Here is a 17,477-nt window from a genome sequence, read left to right on the forward strand (position 1 = left end):
GCAGACTCGCCTCATTGCAATTGGCTCCAAGGTCATCATTCGGATCTCGCTTGTCGAGACAAGAGATTCTAGTTTCAATGGCACGACAAGTTGGCCGACTTGCACAATTGCAAAAGCAATAATCGTCCGGCCATTTGCGCCGGGTATCGCCTGTGTCGCAGGTAACAACAACGACAAACACATCAATTATGTAGAGTCCCCCCATCGCAAACAGCCTAAAGCGCCAGCATAGATTGCGCACACTCACCTTTTCTCTTGACACGGCCGCCCGCGCAGTTGGACTGGTCATTGATTTGTACAGCATCTCTCTCCATGCAACCCTGGGGCACCCCTCGATTGGCCGGAAAATATGTGCCAAGATCCTCCGCGTTTTCCCTTTCCATGCTGGCAGCAGCATCTCTATTTCGCAAACCACCAGGACGGGATGGTCACGCTTTCTCAATGGAGGTTGCGCTCCGAAACGCAGGGTCCAGAAAGGGCGTTCGAGGAGCACGACGATGGCGCAGGCCCGTGTCGAACGGGAGTCATGTGCTCTGATTCTGATACTCACACTCACTAGAGCCAAATTGCCAACTTGTAGCATCCCATCCCATTCCCAACCTGCCCCTGCTAATTGCCTGCCTGCCTACCTCCGTTTCTCTCTTATCTACCTCCATTCGCGGGCCAAGTCGTGGATCCGTACTCGTTGTGGTTTAGTATATGTAGAGCATCAAGCAGGCAAAACAAGCAGGCCACGTGCTAGCGGGCGGGAGTGCGGCAAAGACAGGGTAATAATCATAACCCCCCACAGACGCATGACTTGGATACGTGCCAAGCTTGTGGACCGGGGACCAAATGTGCAGTCCATTGCCAAGTCGCAGTTTGGGATGTCATGTCGGCCGTAGAATAGCCGGGCGTTTGACGAGGATTGGAGATACTGTATGGCGGGGTAGTTGAATGGGTTGGTTGGAGGCTGGCGGTGTTTTGTGCCTAGTCAGCCTTTGTCAGAATGCGACGTTGATTGAGTGATTTGCATCTTGAACTCGCATTCCCGCCTGTCTCCGTCTGCGATGGCCCCCAGCAGTATCCCGGTGGTTTGGAACTGGATGCTGGCTGGCTGTCCGTCGTTACGAATCCTATTTCCATTCCCATCGGTATCGGTCAGCGGGCAGCGCAACGTCCAGTGGGTTTTGCTGTTGCAGCCAAGAGAGGGTCAATTTATTCCCGGCCAGAGGATTGGAGGATGGGAGGATTGGCATCATGCAGGAGGGAGACAGACAGCAGAGCAGGGCAGACGTTATCTCATCCAACATATTGTGGCTACTTCCAATGAGCTTGTACCTCTGGGAGCCGACATGAACGGAATCCATACGACTACACACTGTCGATCGTATGTGCAGTTTGATCCACGGCGCAGCAATGGGAAGCCGCTTGACGCCGCCGGCTGTTGGGGGCAGGGTCTCTGAGCCTGTCCCTCTAGTTCCCTCTAGTTCCCTCTAGTTCCCTCTAGTTCCCTCTAACTTCAGGCCCTGTTTCCGTGATTCCGACAAGAAGCCCCACCACCAGAGCCCGAATGGGCCCAATTAGTCCCCTAGTTGCCCCCCCCAAACTCCCCCAAACCACCCCAGCTGCCCCAGGCTACAGGCCACACGAGGCCTGCCACTTCCGACCGGGGCTCCATAATCTGGAGATGATGTCGGGATTTAGGCGGCAGGTTCATCTCTTAAGTAGGAGCATCTATCAATGAGCAGGGAGTCAATAACGCCACCTCCATTTGGTCAGCGTCGTTTCTCCACGTTACACAATCACCTACGCTGCTGGTTGGAGAGAGTGGGCAGACAATTCCGCGCGGTTGGCCGTCGCTCACCCATCTCCCCTTTGCATGACTCGCTTTGGCTGCAGCGACTGCATAACTCCATTGGTGATCGCGTATGTAGGTCCTTGGCCAACGTTGTTGATAGGTCAGAAATCAGTCTGACGGAGAGAGCTGGAGGCGAATAGGCGAACGGGTGTCGGACAGCGCGCCGACTCGGGCGTGGAATCCGTCAGAGACTTCTTCCTATGCCTGCGACCCATCCGGAATCTCTGCCCGATCGCCTGGGTCCAGCACCCCACGCCCGGCCTCGGCCCTGGTCCCATCCGCCCCTCGCTCCATTCCATCCGACGCGAAGCAGACATCATGCATGTGCTGCTCTCCTGATTCATGCGGCCGCTTTGCTTCTGCATTGCCGACGAGGCTTATCAAACTTCTTTTCTCTCCGTAGTGCGCCAGTTCGCTTTGCATGCCGGAATACGGGCCATCTGTGTGTGTGTGATATGATTTTGCTATCTTGGCCAAACGCAGGCCAGAACCTTTTCTACGAGTGGCCATGCGCTTAAGCTGTCTTTCCAAGCTCGGCTCCTAGGGCTGACCTACCCGCCAGCCGGCCGCATCGTCAACAAGAGACTGCATCATTTTTAGCAGCCAACCCATATGGACCGCTCTGGCCTCCGACCGGGTTTACGGGTTTTCGATGCTACATTGACCTTGGCGGGGACGGGAAGCAATCGTTTACAGGAAGGAGGTTGTTGCTTTTTGGGTTCCCGCAATGTCACCCCAGCCAAAGCGCCGGACCAATGCGACATGCAGAGTGAAAGCCCCGACCACCGCTCTCCGAGTAGAGCTATAATGGCGAGATTATCATACGAGATACAATATTAAACTGTTTGTAGTGTTTTTTCTTCTTCTATCAACCTATGAAGGCAAGTCCGGTCAGTTGATAGCTGCCTCCCTCCTCCTCCTCCTCCTCCTCAAATCTCCCCAGAGTGAGAATAGGGTTACACGGCACGAATCGCCGCCGCCCACGCAGAAGCAATATGTCTCAGATCGATTCGTTAAGGGCACGATGGAAGTGGCATCCTCACTTCTCCCTATGTCCACGCGCCGGAGACACTGCCTCGTCAACTAAGTATCCGCGTGGCTTGTTGTACTTTCTCTCTTTCGCTATCTCCTGCGGGTGCGGCTCGTGGTTGAGGCCCACCTCCTGGGCCTTGTCGGGGTTCCCCGTCAGGAGGGCGATCATCCCCGCAATGCCCACGCCGGAAATGATGGCAATGTTTCTCCTTTCATGGGGGAGCTGGTCAGCGGACAGTGGCCAGATGGGTGAGTCAAGAGGGTAAAGAGGGTGGGTGCTACCACTTACCCCAGCTTGTTTCCGCTGTCGGGGATGCCACCCCGCTTTGGCGTCGGCTCCGGCTCCGTCGCGTACTTCCTCGCGCCCATGATGGGCTTTTGTGAGATGCGGGCGGGGCTGACGCGCGTGGCGCGGATGCTGGATCGCAGGGCTGCTGATCTGGCGAACATCTTGGCTGGGTATTTGAGAGCAAGTAGATCCTACAGTTGGGTATGTGAGGTTGCTTGCTGTTCGCAAGTGGGCAATGGTGAGCTGTAGTTCAGGGGGTCTCGTGGCAGCAGTCGTGCTAGGTAAGAAGGGATGATTGATTGACCTGGGTTCAGCTACAGAAGATATCGGACTGAACATTGCTTTTATGACTGTCCAGATCGTCACTGCTCATGTATTAGCTTTGGCTGGGTTTTCATCGTGCCTTCTCTCAATTTGACGTGTCTATGACGTCGGTGATATCCGCCCCATAATTTGCGGCTCATACTAAATCGCCTCTAGCTTTCTTGCCCCGGACGTCCCTGAACTAAGAAGGGCATAGTGACGTTATGTAGTCATCACTTTCTTCTACTTCAGATCGGTTTATCGACTGCCTTCAATCTTCTCAGCAGTTCTCGCTCGCTTCTCGCTCACATTTTTCAGCCCGGCTGCTGAAGCTGCGCGGAGGTGCGCCTTCCCACCGCTGCCAAAGGTGGTAATGGCGCTCTGCCCGACGTAGCGTCTCTTTGTAGGTTAAATGCCACACCGATGGCGCTTCAGGTACCCGAGCACTGGATTATTTGCGTTCACAATGTCAACTAGCTAGGGGTACTCTATGGCCCATTTTTCCGATTTACCGTTGCCCGAGTATCAAACAGCACATCAGGCGAAGACTGTCTCGTTCTCAAGTCGGAATACATACGCATTGGCCGTTGTTTTGGTGAAGACGCCAGCATACCGGGGAAAGGTCATCATCACACCAGGCGAAGTTCCTCACGCACCACGCGTCAGGGTTCGGATCATTTCCACAGCCGTTGTCCATGCAGATGCACCCACTATATTTTAACAGATCAATATAGGTATCACAAGGAGGTTAGGATGGAGCGAGCAAGATAGAGAAAAACTTACTCGCCGTACGGATCGCACACAGCCTGCTGCGTGTCCGAGCAACCAATGTCACCGCAGCTATCCACGCGACAAGCCGTGTTCGCGGCAGATGCAGTGCCCGTGCGGATACATGCCGGTGTCAAGTTCCTCACAGAACATGGTCTGGTGGTAGTGCTTGCGGCAGTCCAGGTTCTCGCACTCGTTGTAGCGCTGGCCGTTGGTGCATCCGGACTGCCACTGGCACTCGCACGGCGGGATGCTGCCGCCGTTGGTGGCTACGGGGCACGCCAGCTCAAAGCCGTCTTTACACTTGTCGCATTTGGGAGGGTTCGCGCAGGCTGCGTTGTTCACGTTGCTGGAACTGGGTGGGATGGCTCCAGTGGTTGACGAGGCCGGAGTGGATGCGGACGGGGTCGATTGGAGTGTACTAGTGGTCAACGAAACAGAAGCCCAAGAGGAGATGGTACTCGAGGTCGACGATCTCGAATAGCTGATCGAGTGGGATGAACTGACCGTAAAGGAGACACCCGTGCTACTGCTCCCGCTGGCTTTACCAGATGTCTGGGACGTATTGGGTCCAGTGGACACTACCTGCGACGAGGTCGATATGGAAAATGTCGGGCTTCCAGCAGAAGCACTTGGTGACCCGGAGCGAGTGGTGGTAGGCTGGAGTGTACTCGCAGTCACTGTAGAGCTCGGTCTGCTGAGATAACTAGTTGTGAAGCTTCGGGTGGGCAGGGGGCATTGGTAGCCTAGATCGTCGTCGGGGTTTGTGAATGTGGTAGTTCCCAGTCTTGTCTGCGAAATCTAGAGGGGGCGAGGGAAATGGAGGTAATCGGGGTTGTGGTGGCAGAAGATTCAGAGGTAGGAGATGTCGAGATGTCGGAGGTTGTGGTAGCAGGCGTCGAGACAGACGAAGTTGTGGTGGTTTCACTCGAGGCAGAATCACTCGAGGCAGAATCAATCGAGGCCTCGGAAGCTGTTGAGATGGTGGCCGTGGAGGAAGTAGATGCTGATCTAGAGGTGGCCGGGATAGGACCGGATTGGGCTCCGCAAGCTAATTGGTGTTAGTTAGCCAAGCCGCGCAGGCAGATATGCTGGTACCGCTGTTGAGGTTACTTACGAATATGAGGGCCCCATGCCCCATTGTAGGCGACGTTTATGGGCAAAGGTAAGTTGTACGGGAGAGGGCCACCACACGCGGGTGTATGGTCGATAGCCAAGTGGCGGTCGTACGAGAGGTCAATAATGTGCTTCTTGATCCTCATGACGAGGTCGATGCCGTCCTGCTCCGTATAGCCGTCTTTCCACTGGAACTTGTCGGGGTCCTCGGACATGAAGTTCGCGATCAGACCGGCCTGGCAAAAGTGTGAGCAGCTATGTTCCCCAGCACATCGTATAATTACGGAGCGGGGTGTTTTGGGTCGTGGCTTACCACCTGCGGAGCCGCAAAGGACGTCCCCGTTCTCCAATACTGTTGGCCATTCGGGCGCAGGACGTCAACTTCTACCCCTTGGGCCCACTAGGGTAATCATGTCTGTTAGCAGTTCCTGTCAGGGAGGTTGTGCAGTAAAACTCACCACTGTCGTAGACCCTGTTGGTCCATCGGGGACCAGTCCTGAACCTGCGATGCTGGTGCCTCGGAAGAGCTTCCCGTCGTCAAACACGGACCCAACTGTAATCAGCGCGTTTTCGGGCCTTCCGAGCCTCTGCGGTAGGAAGTCCCCCATGAACCGGAACCAGCCCCAGCCCAAGTCGCCGTCGTTCCCAGCCGATATGACAAAGGACACTCCCAGCTTGGCGAACTGGTCCATAAAGTCAAGGGTTAGTCTTTGAACCTTGGGGAAATCGTCTGGGTTCCATTGATCTCGGGCGGTCGTGCCCGAAAAGTTGATGACGGCCTTGCCCTGTAGATTGCGCTCTTTGATGATGTCGACAATATGTTGGTATCCGTATCGAAGGTTGTTATAGCATGGCGATATCATGACGTATTGGCCATTGGGGTGATGGAACACTCCGCTCAGTTTGATCAGGTACGGATCGGCTCGAGAGGCGATACCGTACTTTGTGCCGATGGCCAGCGATGCTACGGATGTACCATGACCCTCATGCTCGATAGGATTCGACGGGTCTCGTACCTACCCCGGGGGCCACCGCAGCGTCGTCCATCGCCTCGGGCACCCAATCGGCAATGGGAATCATGCCAAGAGCCAGGGCATTGGGAACAATCCACGTATTTTGCGCGAGGTTGTTGGGATCAACCCGCAGCTCATCCGCGTTGGTGCCACTGATGCCAAATCCCGATTCCAAGACGAAGACGGTAATTCCACTGCCGAGAGCACTATCCCGCTTGTATTTCTGGTCCTTTAGAGCCTGTTGGTCAGTTGATTTGCCGGATATCAGACGCTGGTGCGGATACGCCGGGGGCAGAGGAATTTCCTCCATAGCTCGCTTAGCCAGCGGAGATGAGAGCAATCTAGTGGCGTTCATGTAAGATGCACGGAGATTGTCATCCTCTATACGTAGCTCTTGCCACATGCTTTGATCATCTGCTCCATAGCCAAGTCTCTTGTCACGCTCTTCCAGAGTTTCTTGACGGAAAAATCGCCAGAAGCGGCCGTTGACATCCAGCAAAGCTCGTTGCAACACAGAGCCAGGGACCAAGTCCAGCCCGAGGACATAGGTGAATGATTGCATGTTGAGAACCGCGGGGGAAGTTCCGATCTCAAACCCATCACCTCAGTCAAAGAATTTGGTCATGGACCGGAAGTACCAAAGTGGCTGATACTCTATCGTCACGCTCTAGCCGCGGAAGCCGAAAAGCTCGATTTTGGTATCCAACCGGACCCGAGACACCATATCGAAAGCAGCTGCGCCGTAGACCATGGCCCCACCCCCGGACTTGAGACCCGAAGGTCCACCGGTCGCCATGGTGTTCATGAGCTGGGCTCGGGATTTCTGGAGATACGGCACAAGCTTTGACAGATCAGGCTGCGGGTTTGCTAAGAAGCGAGCGAGGTTCATGAAGCTCTCCATTCTCCAGGGCACCCGCTGGCACAGGTCGTCGATTCCGGGGAGCCCCGAGAACGCGACCTGGACGTACGTCTTGGCGTTGTCAGACCCAGACCCTGACCCAGACCCAGACCCAGACCCAGCCAGACTCCTTTTTTTCGCCACGTGGGGCGCCGGCGGCGTGGGGATGCTGGGCAGGCCCAGGCCGGACGTGGGACTCTGCGTCATGTTGTAGAAGCTGGCCTGGAGCAGGAACCCGTCCCAGGCGGTCGCGCGCGGCTCGTCGAAGAAGCCGAGCACCTTCTGGGCCGCGATTGAGATGTTCGACAGCGCCGCCGCCTCGGTTCCTAGCAGCTGCTCGGCCTCGGCGGGCGAGGGCGCGTCGTAGCGGGCGAAGAAGTCGATGACGGCGTTCAGGAACGCGGCCGCGGGGCGATTGGTCTCGTTGCAGGCCTGGATGTAGTCCTGGGCCACCTTCTTGGCGTAGGGCCGGCCGCCGTCCGAGTCCGGAGGCTGCAGGGCGGGGTTGCCGAGGGCTCGCTCTTTAAAGGTCACCTGAGTCTTGCCGATCAGGGTCGGCGTCGGCATCGAGGGCGGCTCGGTGGGAACGGGGCCCGAAGCGCCGCCGATCTGGATCTTGCTGGGCGAAAGGGCGAGGTCGGTGCCGTCCTTGAGTATGAGGTTGAGGGCATCGCCGTCGGCGGGCACGTGGTAGTCATTGCCCTCGATGGTGATGGTGATTTCGGAGAACTTTGAAAGACCGGGGCAGGCAGTAGCCGTCGGCTGCGCTGATGACGATGAGGACGAAGCTGTCGAGAACGAGGCTGAGGATGACGATGTAGCGGAACTTGTCGAAGTGGTTTTCGTTTCCGTGGAGGACCGCTCAGATGTTTTGCTGTTCTCCTCGCTTGTCTTGGAGGGCTCGTTGTTGGTGGAGGGCTTGTTGTCGCTAGGCTTGTTAGACGGGTTGCTATTATCCCCGCCATCGCCCCCATCACCACCATTGCTGCCATTTCCACCATTGCCACTGCCGCCATTACTGCCTCCACCACCGCCGCCGCCACCATTACCGTTCCCTCCACCCCCTCCTGGAGGTGGAGGAGGTCCGGGTGATGGAGTCACGGGGTTCGAGCCCCCATTGCTTCCCCCACCAACAGTGGTGGGTGGGACAGTAGTATCTGGTGCGGTCGGCATGGCCGGGCTTTGGCTTTGGCTACCGGAAATATTCGTGCTGGTCGAAGGCGGGGAGACGGGCTGTGTGGCCTGCGGCGGTATCGCGCTCGATGCGTTTGAGGGGGAAGTAATGGGTATCTGCGGGGTCACGGTTGTCGTTGTCGAACCGGAAAATGATTGTGCGCCGGCTGGGGAAGATATTGGCAGCGTCGTGTTCCCTGGTTTGCCCTCCGTGCTACCCGTCGAAGAGGCGCCAGCTAGGGTTGTGGGAGATGCACGCGGTGTGGTGTTTGCTAAGGAGGAGCCACTAGAGCGTGTCGGGCCGGCGACAGGCTGTGTAGCGGACTGGGATGAATTCAATGGCGTCGGGTAGGTTACACTGCCCATGGAAGAGTTGACGACAGGACCTGACATAGAGCTGGTGCCCGCTCCCGAAGTAGTGATCCCTTGGTTTGGGGCCGGTGACGAGAAATCTGAGCTCGTGGTGCCGGAAGCTGTTTTTGTGTCCGTCTGTGAAAGGACTGATCCCGAAGAGCTCCGCAGCGGTTTGTACGTTGTTGTACTACCGGTGGAAGAGTTGCTGCCTATAAAAGGGGGGCTTACCGATCCTGTGGAAGACGTGGTCTGGAAGCCAGGAGAAACTGAGCTTGCCTGTGTCGCCCCCGCCGTAGCAGTGTTTTCTTGGGTAGTTGAAGTAAGGCTGCTGCCAGAACGAGATTCATATTCGGCCGTTGTGATCGAAACATGTGGCGATCCGACCGTGATCGAGGTATTTAGGGGCACCCCTGGATAAGGCATAGTAGTCGTCACGGATCCGTAAATACCGAGGGTGTAGGTGAACGGAGCCCCTCCGACGTAGGTAATGACCTCCTCCTCGGTCCAGGTGAGTCTGCCAGTTGCGATGCCAATGGTTGTAGCACTGGGCTCTGCTGGGGACGCCGTGCTGGTGACGGCGGGGGCACCATGGGTGCCCAAGGTGCCCATCGCAAGGAGGCCTAGAAGCCATACCCACGAACTATGGTGATGTAGCATTGTGAAGACGTTGAGTGTGAATTGAAGATGGGTTTGTTTGCTCTGGTTCTTTAATGCTGAAATAGCTGGTTGGGTTGGTTGTAAGGATTGTTTGTATAAGGGGAAACGAAAAGGAGGCAAGGCGCTGGGAAGTTGGTATCTTTTTATAGAGTCCCGGGCACGACATTGACAGAGGCACATTCAGGGCCTCCTGAATAGTTAAGCATCGATATATACCTGGCTCGATTATCATCCTTATCCCTCCCCCTCTAAACTGATTCGATGCTATAGGCTCACCAACCAAATACCACCTTCCACCCTAATCCCTTCATTTTATAGTGAGGTACTGTCGGATACGAGTGAATAAACAACTGTACATAAGGCAATGTCATCTCGAATAACACCATATCTCCACAGATGAACGTGTCATTCGGCACCGCCATTGTCCCTCCGAACAATCTCTCTGTATCAGAATTCGACATTGCGAGCTATCCAACTAGTCAACGCTGTATCTGATAATATCCCTGGCTAGGAGCAAGCTTGGCTAGCAACATAGATCCTTGATTTATTGCTCAAGGCTATATGTGAGATGGTATTATGAGGTAGTAATGCATGTAGTGGGTAATTATTGCCTGGGCTTCAAATAATGTATGGGCAAGAACTGCAGGCTCGAGTGTCGCGATGGGTTCCACATGACATCAAAAAGCGCATATTGCGGTATAGAATAGAACTAGTAAATAAGTTGTCATTAGGCATTAGGATTATTAAAAGAACATGTTCAAAACTATTCCAAAGCTCACCGGGCCACCGGAGCTGCAGGAATAGTCCCATCAACCTGTTGATGCTGCTGAACCTGTGGCGTCGATTGGATGCCCTCCTCCTCTTCCGCTTTGGTGACGGGCACAGCGTCGCCGAACTGCATCTTGCTGGGGTCCGGTCCAAGCAGTTCGACGGGATACCTGTGCCGGAATCCCCACTTCCACCAAAGCCGCCACTTCTGCCCCGCGGACATGGCCTTCCACTGCTCGACCAGTGCAGGCTGATCGGCAATGTCGCGGGTCGGGCTCACGCGCGTGAAGCACGCGACCCAGCCCAAACAAAATGTCCAGCAGAGCGTTCCCAGCCGCAGGGCGCGGCGGCCCCGCATCAGCTGCCGGAACCAGAAGAAGGACTCGAGAAACCCGAGGACGAAGAGGCCAGGCAGCACCGTCGCGAGCACGATGACCCAGTACCGCCACGCCATGCACAGGTGGCCGCGTAGGCGCAGGCATACTTCAGTGTCGCCGTGGGAGGAAGAGGGTCGCGAGCCCGAGGGCGGTTTCTCGCACTTGGCGATGTATTCTCGGTAGTGTGTGCCATACTCGTGCGAGACTCCTGACGGCAGTGCCGAGAGGTAAAGGGTCTCCTCGGGGCCCCAGATCCCCGTGGAGGTCTCGGTCGAGGTCGGATGCAGCGCCGCCGTCTGGGAGGCAGCCAGTGAGACGGTATCGGTGGTCTCGACGGTGAAAGGCGTGGGACACGAGGCCGGGGCCGTGTAGGTGATGGGTGCGACCCAGTACGTGCGAGTGCCGCCGTCGCCGCCGTACTTGGGCATGTCGAGGCCAATGTCGTAAACGAGGTCGTAATTATCGACGGAACCCGCCGGCACGTAGAGCTGGACCACCTCGAGGTCCAGCATCGCGTTGGTGTAGGTCGAGGTCGCGGTGACGCGCGCTGCCGTGGGAGTGTAGTACGACTTGGCGGTCCGCGTCGTGGTGACGAGCTCAGTCGTGGCGGCGTAGTAGTCCCACGTCGTGGTCGTGGTCACGACGACGTACGCCGTCGTCGTGGAGGTTGCATGCGCCAGGGCGCGTTGGGCTTGGAGCGCCAGCAGTGGTAGCCATACGGCTGCTCCTGCAAAGATAGGTGCCATTGTAGATTCAAGTATACTACAGGTATCGAACCAGGACGTGAAGTAATATCTCAGACAGCGTCCTGCCCGAAAATTGGTTGACGACCTGACTCTGGCTTTATATATCTAACTCCTCTGCACAACCAAGACCTATCAACTACAGGAATGGCTGGCCACGACTTTCGAAAAATAAAATCTGATAAGGTGGCCCGCCGTGTAGAGTCCAGACGATCCAGATCGTACGAGCTAGGCGGACGCAATGCTCGTTTGGGCCATATACGGGCCCTCGACGAGATTGCGCACCGACGCGCCGGCGGAATTTCACGATGTCTCATTGGCTCCGGCGGGAGCCAGACCGGGGCGTTCTGTCCGTTTCGGCACCAGCCCATCTAAATTTAGGCAGCTGAGTTGCTGTGCCGCACATCTGCATCTCAATATTTCCGAATCTCCTGCAGGGCCTGGATGTTTTCACGCCAGTTATTTCGGCGAAGACTCATATATTTGCGCCGGCCGGCAATGACTCTTTTCGTTCGTGGCTGAGATCCACCCTTCGATGTCACGGCGTCAAAGGGGACATCTCACGCTTGCCAGTTGCATCGTTCGCTCAGAAAAAGGAAGTTTCGATCGACATGCTGTGACAACATGGAAGAAGACGTGTATATCCAAGTGTCCGTTATTTACTGGGTGCATTTCTTCAAATCCCATGAGCCTTGTTCTCCTGCTTCAGCTGCATTCGGCATCAAAGTGGCTGCCATCCGGTCGAACATGGCCAACACTACCCCGGTTGCCTGGACACCATCCCAAATTCTTCGTCTTCCCGTCGTAGTCGCATTGCAGCCTCAACCCGTTGTTGCCGAGACAATCTGTCTCGGGGCCGTGGGGCCGAGGGTTAACTAGACCTGCTCGCTGCCGACAAAGCCCCCGTACTGCTCCAGCGCCGCATGGAACAAATTCTCCCGCCTTATACTGTGTGCCGCATCTGCTTATTCATCCTCGCCGCCCTTAACGCCTTCACCGTCCTCGTACTGCTCCTTGAACTCCTCCCAACCAACGTTGGAGATCTGCAGGTTGACCAAGACCAAGCCGACATCGTTGACAGGAACGCGCAGCTGATCAATGTGCCACGCATCGTTCCCGTCCTCGTCCTCGGACTCGTCGTTCATGGTTACGACAATCAGCCCGGCCTCCTCCCAATTCTCGTCGACGACGGCGGCGAAGTAGAAGGGGCTGAAGCGGTCCGCCGTCTCGGCCAGGTTGTCCAGACGCTGTGCAAGGGCAGCGCGCAGGGGCTGGCCAGCCAGGTCGTGGCGGAGCGGGGCGCGCCGCACGGGGTTGTCGTCGCCCTCGGTCTCGCTGTTGCAGGCCCGCTCGATGCGGGCGAGCTCCTCTTCGCCGCCGGCGAGCGGAACGTGCACGAAGAGGGCGAAGGGTAGCAGGTTCTCGGGAAGGTCCTCGTACGGGTCGATGGCGGGGGAGGCGCTCGTTGGGAGGGTCAAGTCGACAGACATGGTGGTGATGTTGGTCGGAACTGGGGTTTGGACTCAGGTGCGTTGGTTGACGTAGTTAATCTTGTTCGTGCGCCGTGTTTCTACTAGGCATGGAATGGTTACCGGTGTCATTGCTGTCGCCACCTGGTTATATGGAGCAAGTCAGGGAACTTGAAGAACATTGCATTTGCCAAAAGAGTCAAATTTATGATGAGGGGAGAGTTCCATCAGTGCGCCACAATGTCCAACCCGGACAATGGTTTGATCCCAGGATCTCGCATGGAAGCCTGGAATCCGTCCGCACTAAGCACGAAGCCAGAGTAGATCGGCGATCTAGGCAGAAGCGCTAGTGTGGCATAACATACAACGGCAACAGACGCTGGGCGAGCAGCCCCTCAGGGTGCCATGATAGGGCCGTCGAGGTGCAGGCGCTCAATAGCCATTGCCGCGGGCCGCGTGAAGAAGCTGAGCAACATAATGGGGGCACAATCGTATTACATGGTCATTCTGAGATGGCATTGCTTTATATATACAATTCAACTATCGCTCTGGTATACTTAAACAGTCTCATAACTTCGTAACCTATCCTCTACGCCCACTTGACCTCCGCCGCTCTCTGCGCCGCGTACGGCAGACTGGGAGTCTTCCACTCGGGCGTGCTGGCCTTGTCGCTGAAGCCGACGACCGGCTTCAACAAACTCAGACTCTTACCGTCGAACTCGCTCTTGTCGAACTTCTGGAACCAGCCGCTGCCCTCTTCGAGGTACGAGGCTCCGAACACGCGCTTCCAGCCGTCCCAGACCGTCACCAGCAGGTCGAGCACGTGGTGCTGCCCGCGCATCTCGGCCCACTGGAACCGCTCGGTGCACTCCTTGACGACCTCGCGCGGGTACAACCCGACCTCGGGCCGCAGCGCGTACGTGTTGACGGCGACGAGGGAGGAGTGCACACTGTAGCTGCCGCCCTTGACGGCGCGGTCGCGCAGCGCCTTGAGCGTGCCGACGGCGCCCAGCAGGCCGCACGTCATGTCCGAGATGGGCAGCGAGGGCAGCACGGCCTCGTTGTTGGGCAGGTTCAGCGACCGGCCCGTCACGTAGGCCGAGCCCGCCGCCGCGTCGGCGATCTGCTGCCAGCCGGGGCGCTCGGCGTAGTAGCCGTCGGGCCCGTAGCAGTTCTCGGACACGTACACGATGCCGCGGCCGCGGGCGGCGGCCATGGCGGCGACGTCGTCTTGGGACAGGCCGTACTTCTTCATCTTGCCGAGGCGGAAGCCCTGGACGAAAACGTCGGCGTCCTTCAGGAGGGACTGCAGGATGGCCGAGTCCTCGGGCTGGCGCAGGTCGAGGCCGATGGTGCGCTTGCCGGCGTTGAGGGTCAGCTGCAGGACGTTGATGTCGGGAAGGTGCGGCGGGTTGACGCGGATCACGTCGGCGCCCAGGCTGGAGAGGATGGTGCTGATCTGGGGGCCGGCGATGACGCGCGTCATCTCGAGGACGCGGACGCCGGCGAGGGGCCGCTTATCGTTGGGGTCCAGCGGGGGGAAGGCGACGGGAGCCGTCGGGGTCTGGGGCGAAAGGGGCTTGACGTTGATGACGGGGTGGGCGGCAAGCGACTTGCCCATGGTGCTGTTGTTCCACTGCTCGGGGGTGAAGCAGATGCTGCCGCAGAGGCCGTTGAGCAGGTTGGTCATCTCGAGCTTCTCGGGGCTGATGTTGCTGGTGTGCTGGGCGATGTGGGCGGCGGCGGACTCGTTGCTCGCATTGGCGGCGGCGTCGGCGGGGTCGACGCCGATGGACTTGAGCACGGGCGGTGCGTCCATGGAGCCGTGCAGGGAGTACCAGACGGCCGGGTCGGCGGTCGGGTAGAGGGCGGTGGCGCGGTACTTGAGCGGGGTGTCGGTCCAGCCCTGCTCCCAGTCGGGGATGAGGGACTTCGTCTTGCCCTGCTTGACCAGGCTGACGACATCTTCGCCGCCGACGTGGGCGACGGCGATGGTGCCGAGCCAGAAGCCGGCCTGCGTGGTGTTGACGGTGATCTGGCGGCCCTTGTCCTCGGCGCCGCGCAGCGTCAGGATCTCGTCGGCGAGGACTCCCGCCATGGCGTGCAGGGCGGCGGCGACGGAGACGGCCTTGATGGGGCCCGGGATGACGGGGAAGTCCTCGCCGGTGAACTTGACCTTGGACAGGAGGGCCTCGTCTTGGGTGAAGCCGGGCGTCTCGGCGGCTAGCATGCGGAAGATGCGCTCCGTGTCTTGCGGCACCGGCACAAAGGTCTTGTCTGTGTGGGTTCCCGGTCCGTAGACGTCGGGGATCTTGCTAGCTTCGGCCATGGTGGTGGGTGTGGCTCACGAGGAGACTTGATCTAATGGACAACCAGATGAATGCAAGAGAACGTGGTTGAAAAATTTTGTTAAGAAAGAAATGACTTGGATATATAAGACGGTTTAGTGTAGCATCGGGGAGTGCCTTATATAGGGCTATCTATATATAACTGGGCATTTCCGATCGTTGCATCAGGTCCCGACCCCCTTGCTTTGCATTGGAGACGACAGATACACCCAACCCCGCGAGCGGAACTCGCTCCGTCTGCTGCCTGAATGGCTGACCGGGAAAGCAGGCAGAGGCGATAGTCCCATCTCATCCGGGGATCCGAGGCATGTCGCCCTATGAGCATGACCGCGAGAAAGCCGAAGGGCGTGTTTTGAGACGTTGCAAGACGCTTACGTACGTGTCACTTTGGCGAAACTAAAAAGCTTGATCCTTTTCTCGGCTAACCCCACTGTGTCCCGGGGCCCAAAAAGGGGTGGGGCCGTGGTTTCTAACCTCGGAAGTCCCGACTAGAACGTCATGGTGCTGCCGAGCGTCGTATGAAAGGCCGCGTTTCGGGCGGTGTGTTTGCTACTTTGCTTAGTTATCCTTCGCACGCCATCACGTTGTTTGTCATGCGAGTTGATGATATCCCAGACCGCAAGACGGGCAGGACAATGTTTGTTAGGTGCAACAAACATGCACTAGCAGAGAATGCCACAGAGCTAGACCGCAAAGTTACGGCTGCGGAGAATTCTCTCCCATGGTCGCATGTTTTAAGGCCGACGATCTATTGAGAGCTAACCAACGATGCGAGCGCACGCACGCTAGGGGGATTTCTTCATGCCATTGCCAAACTTGGCCCCTCCATCGCGGAAAGGTTTCCCACCTCCTTTCCGCTGTGGAACCAGCTGCGAACTAGCATCGACCATCTCCCGGCACTCGCTCACTTTCTCCACATGACGAACCTGCATCGAACTTCTGCGAGTCATGCATATTTTCGGCCTGCTTCGTTGTCGCTGCTAAGTTTCATGCCAATCATGTTATCGAGTTCGGGAACTTCGCTTCTGAAAAGTACGCGAAGTGGTTCCTGGCAACATACGCGGCGCGAACAGCGCATACATCGTAGTGGGATGCCAAGTCTCCCCTTTTCTTAGCCCCCCGCCGCGCACCCTGGATATAAAACTTGGGTCACAGATGGATAGAGCGTAGGGCTGGAGATCTGCCACTCGATATACTAGCCATTTACCACGATATTTGCTTTGCTTTACGACGCGTTGTTGCCCTCTTACGAAGTTACGAATATCCTCTTGTCATCAATCTAAAATCATGTCGGACATCCAGAGAGTCGCCATCATCGGCTGCGGCACCATCGGTGCTTCTTGGGCCGCGCTGTTCCTGGCCCAGGGCCTCACCGTCACCGCCTTCGACATCAACCCGGCAGCCGAGGGAACCCTGCAAACCCTCGTGCGCGATGCCCTCCCCGTCCTCGCGCGGCTAGGCATGGCCAAGAAGACCGACGCCAAGGCCAAGGACGTCCTCTTCACCACCGACCTCGCCGAGGCCCTCAAGGGCGCGCAGCTGGTCCAGGAGAACGGCCCCGAGCGCCTCGACTTCAAGCGCGAGCTCTTCAACAGCATGGCCAAGCACCTCAGCAGCGACGCTATCATCGCCACCAGCTCGAGCGGCCTGACGTGCTCCTCGATCCAGGAGGGCATGGACGCGGCCTCCAAACCGGAGCGCTGCGTCGTGGGTCATCCATTCAACCCGCCGCACCTGATCCCGCTCGTCGAGGTCGTGGGCGGGTCGCAGACCTCCGCGGACACTATCCAGCGGATGATGGACTTCTACACGGCCATCGGCAAGAAAGCCGTGCACGTCCAGAAGGAGGTCGTCGGCCACATCGCCAACCGTCTGCAGGCGGCCATCATGCGCGAGGCCCTGTACCTGCTGCAGGAGGGCGTCTGCACCGTCTCCGACATCGACGACGCCGTCTCCAACGGTCCGGGGCTGCGCTGGGGCGTCATGGGCCCCAGCACGCTGTTCCACCTCGGCGGCGGCCCCGGCGGCGTCCAGCACATGGCCGACCACCTGCTCGGCCCGCTGATGAGCTGGTACGCGCCGCGGGATCCCGTCGTGGACGACGGGCTCAAGAAGAAGTGGGTGGATGGGACCCTGGAGATGGTCGGGGACCGGAGTTTCCCGGACTTGGCCAAGCAGCGCGATGAGGAGCTCATCCGGCTGTTGAATGTACGGAAGGAGTGGGATGGGTACGCGGAGCAGCAGCAGAAGCAGAAGCAGTAATCTCGCATTTGAGTGATGATAAAAGAGTGGTACATACCCTATAGACCAGGATAGAATTCCCCAAAAG

The 17,477-nt window shown here is 57.6% G+C and overlaps 8 protein-coding genes across 8 annotated transcripts; 4 read left to right on the forward strand and 4 right to left on the reverse strand.

Annotated features, from left to right (window-relative positions):
* Positions 1 to 2,879: 2,879 nt before the first annotated feature.
* PG986_008601 (uncharacterized protein) lies at positions 2,880 to 3,322 on the reverse strand (the record flags this gene model as incomplete). The annotated part of the gene is made up of 2 exons (XM_066844823.1): positions 2,880 to 3,078; positions 3,162 to 3,322. 2 exons carry the CDS (start codon positions 3,320 to 3,322, stop codon positions 2,880 to 2,882), a joined length of 360 nt encoding a protein of 119 aa, XP_066697221.1.
* Positions 3,323 to 4,304: 982 nt separating this feature from the next.
* On the reverse strand, positions 4,305 to 6,923 carry PG986_008602 (subtilisin; the record flags this gene model as incomplete). Its single annotated transcript, XM_066844824.1, has 6 exons — positions 4,305 to 4,716; positions 4,781 to 4,892; positions 5,350 to 5,584; positions 5,662 to 5,748; positions 5,807 to 6,312; positions 6,365 to 6,923. The coding sequence occupies 6 exons, from the start codon at positions 6,921 to 6,923 to the stop codon at positions 4,305 to 4,307; spliced, it is 1,911 nt and encodes a 636-aa protein (XP_066697222.1).
* A 187-nt stretch (positions 6,924 to 7,110) lies between these two features.
* On the forward strand, positions 7,111 to 7,994 carry PG986_008603 (uncharacterized protein; the record flags this gene model as incomplete). Its single annotated transcript, XM_066844825.1, has 3 exons — positions 7,111 to 7,325; positions 7,491 to 7,581; positions 7,656 to 7,994. The coding sequence occupies 3 exons, from the start codon at positions 7,111 to 7,113 to the stop codon at positions 7,992 to 7,994; spliced, it is 645 nt and encodes a 214-aa protein (XP_066697223.1).
* A 436-nt stretch (positions 7,995 to 8,430) lies between these two features.
* Positions 8,431 to 9,410, forward strand: PG986_008604 (uncharacterized protein; the record flags this gene model as incomplete). Its single annotated transcript, XM_066844826.1, has 2 exons — positions 8,431 to 8,780; positions 9,329 to 9,410. 2 exons carry the CDS (start codon positions 8,431 to 8,433, stop codon positions 9,408 to 9,410), a joined length of 432 nt encoding a protein of 143 aa, XP_066697224.1.
* An 853-nt stretch (positions 9,411 to 10,263) lies between these two features.
* Positions 10,264 to 10,683, forward strand: PG986_008605 (uncharacterized protein; the record flags this gene model as incomplete). Its single annotated transcript, XM_066844827.1, has 1 exon — positions 10,264 to 10,683. One exon carries the CDS (start codon positions 10,264 to 10,266, stop codon positions 10,681 to 10,683), a length of 420 nt encoding a protein of 139 aa, XP_066697225.1.
* A 1,613-nt stretch (positions 10,684 to 12,296) lies between these two features.
* PG986_008606 (uncharacterized protein) lies at positions 12,297 to 12,821 on the reverse strand (the record flags this gene model as incomplete). The annotated part of the gene is made up of 1 exon (XM_066844828.1): positions 12,297 to 12,821. One exon carries the CDS (start codon positions 12,819 to 12,821, stop codon positions 12,297 to 12,299), a length of 525 nt encoding a protein of 174 aa, XP_066697226.1.
* Positions 12,822 to 13,389: 568 nt separating this feature from the next.
* On the reverse strand, positions 13,390 to 15,129 carry PG986_008607 (uncharacterized protein; the record flags this gene model as incomplete). The annotated part of the gene is made up of 1 exon (XM_066844829.1): positions 13,390 to 15,129. One exon carries the CDS (start codon positions 15,127 to 15,129, stop codon positions 13,390 to 13,392), a length of 1,740 nt encoding a protein of 579 aa, XP_066697227.1.
* A 1,306-nt stretch (positions 15,130 to 16,435) lies between these two features.
* On the forward strand, positions 16,436 to 17,410 carry PG986_008608 (L-carnitine dehydrogenase; the record flags this gene model as incomplete). Its single annotated transcript, XM_066844830.1, has 1 exon — positions 16,436 to 17,410. The coding sequence occupies one exon, from the start codon at positions 16,436 to 16,438 to the stop codon at positions 17,408 to 17,410; it is 975 nt and encodes a 324-aa protein (XP_066697228.1).
* Positions 17,411 to 17,477: the final 67 nt, after the last annotated feature.

This window comes from Apiospora aurea, assembly GCF_038362705.1.
Source record: "Apiospora aurea strain CBS 24483 chromosome Unknown utg000006l_segment0_segment0, whole genome shotgun sequence".
Taxonomy (NCBI): domain Eukaryota; kingdom Fungi; phylum Ascomycota; class Sordariomycetes; order Amphisphaeriales; family Apiosporaceae; genus Apiospora; species Apiospora aurea.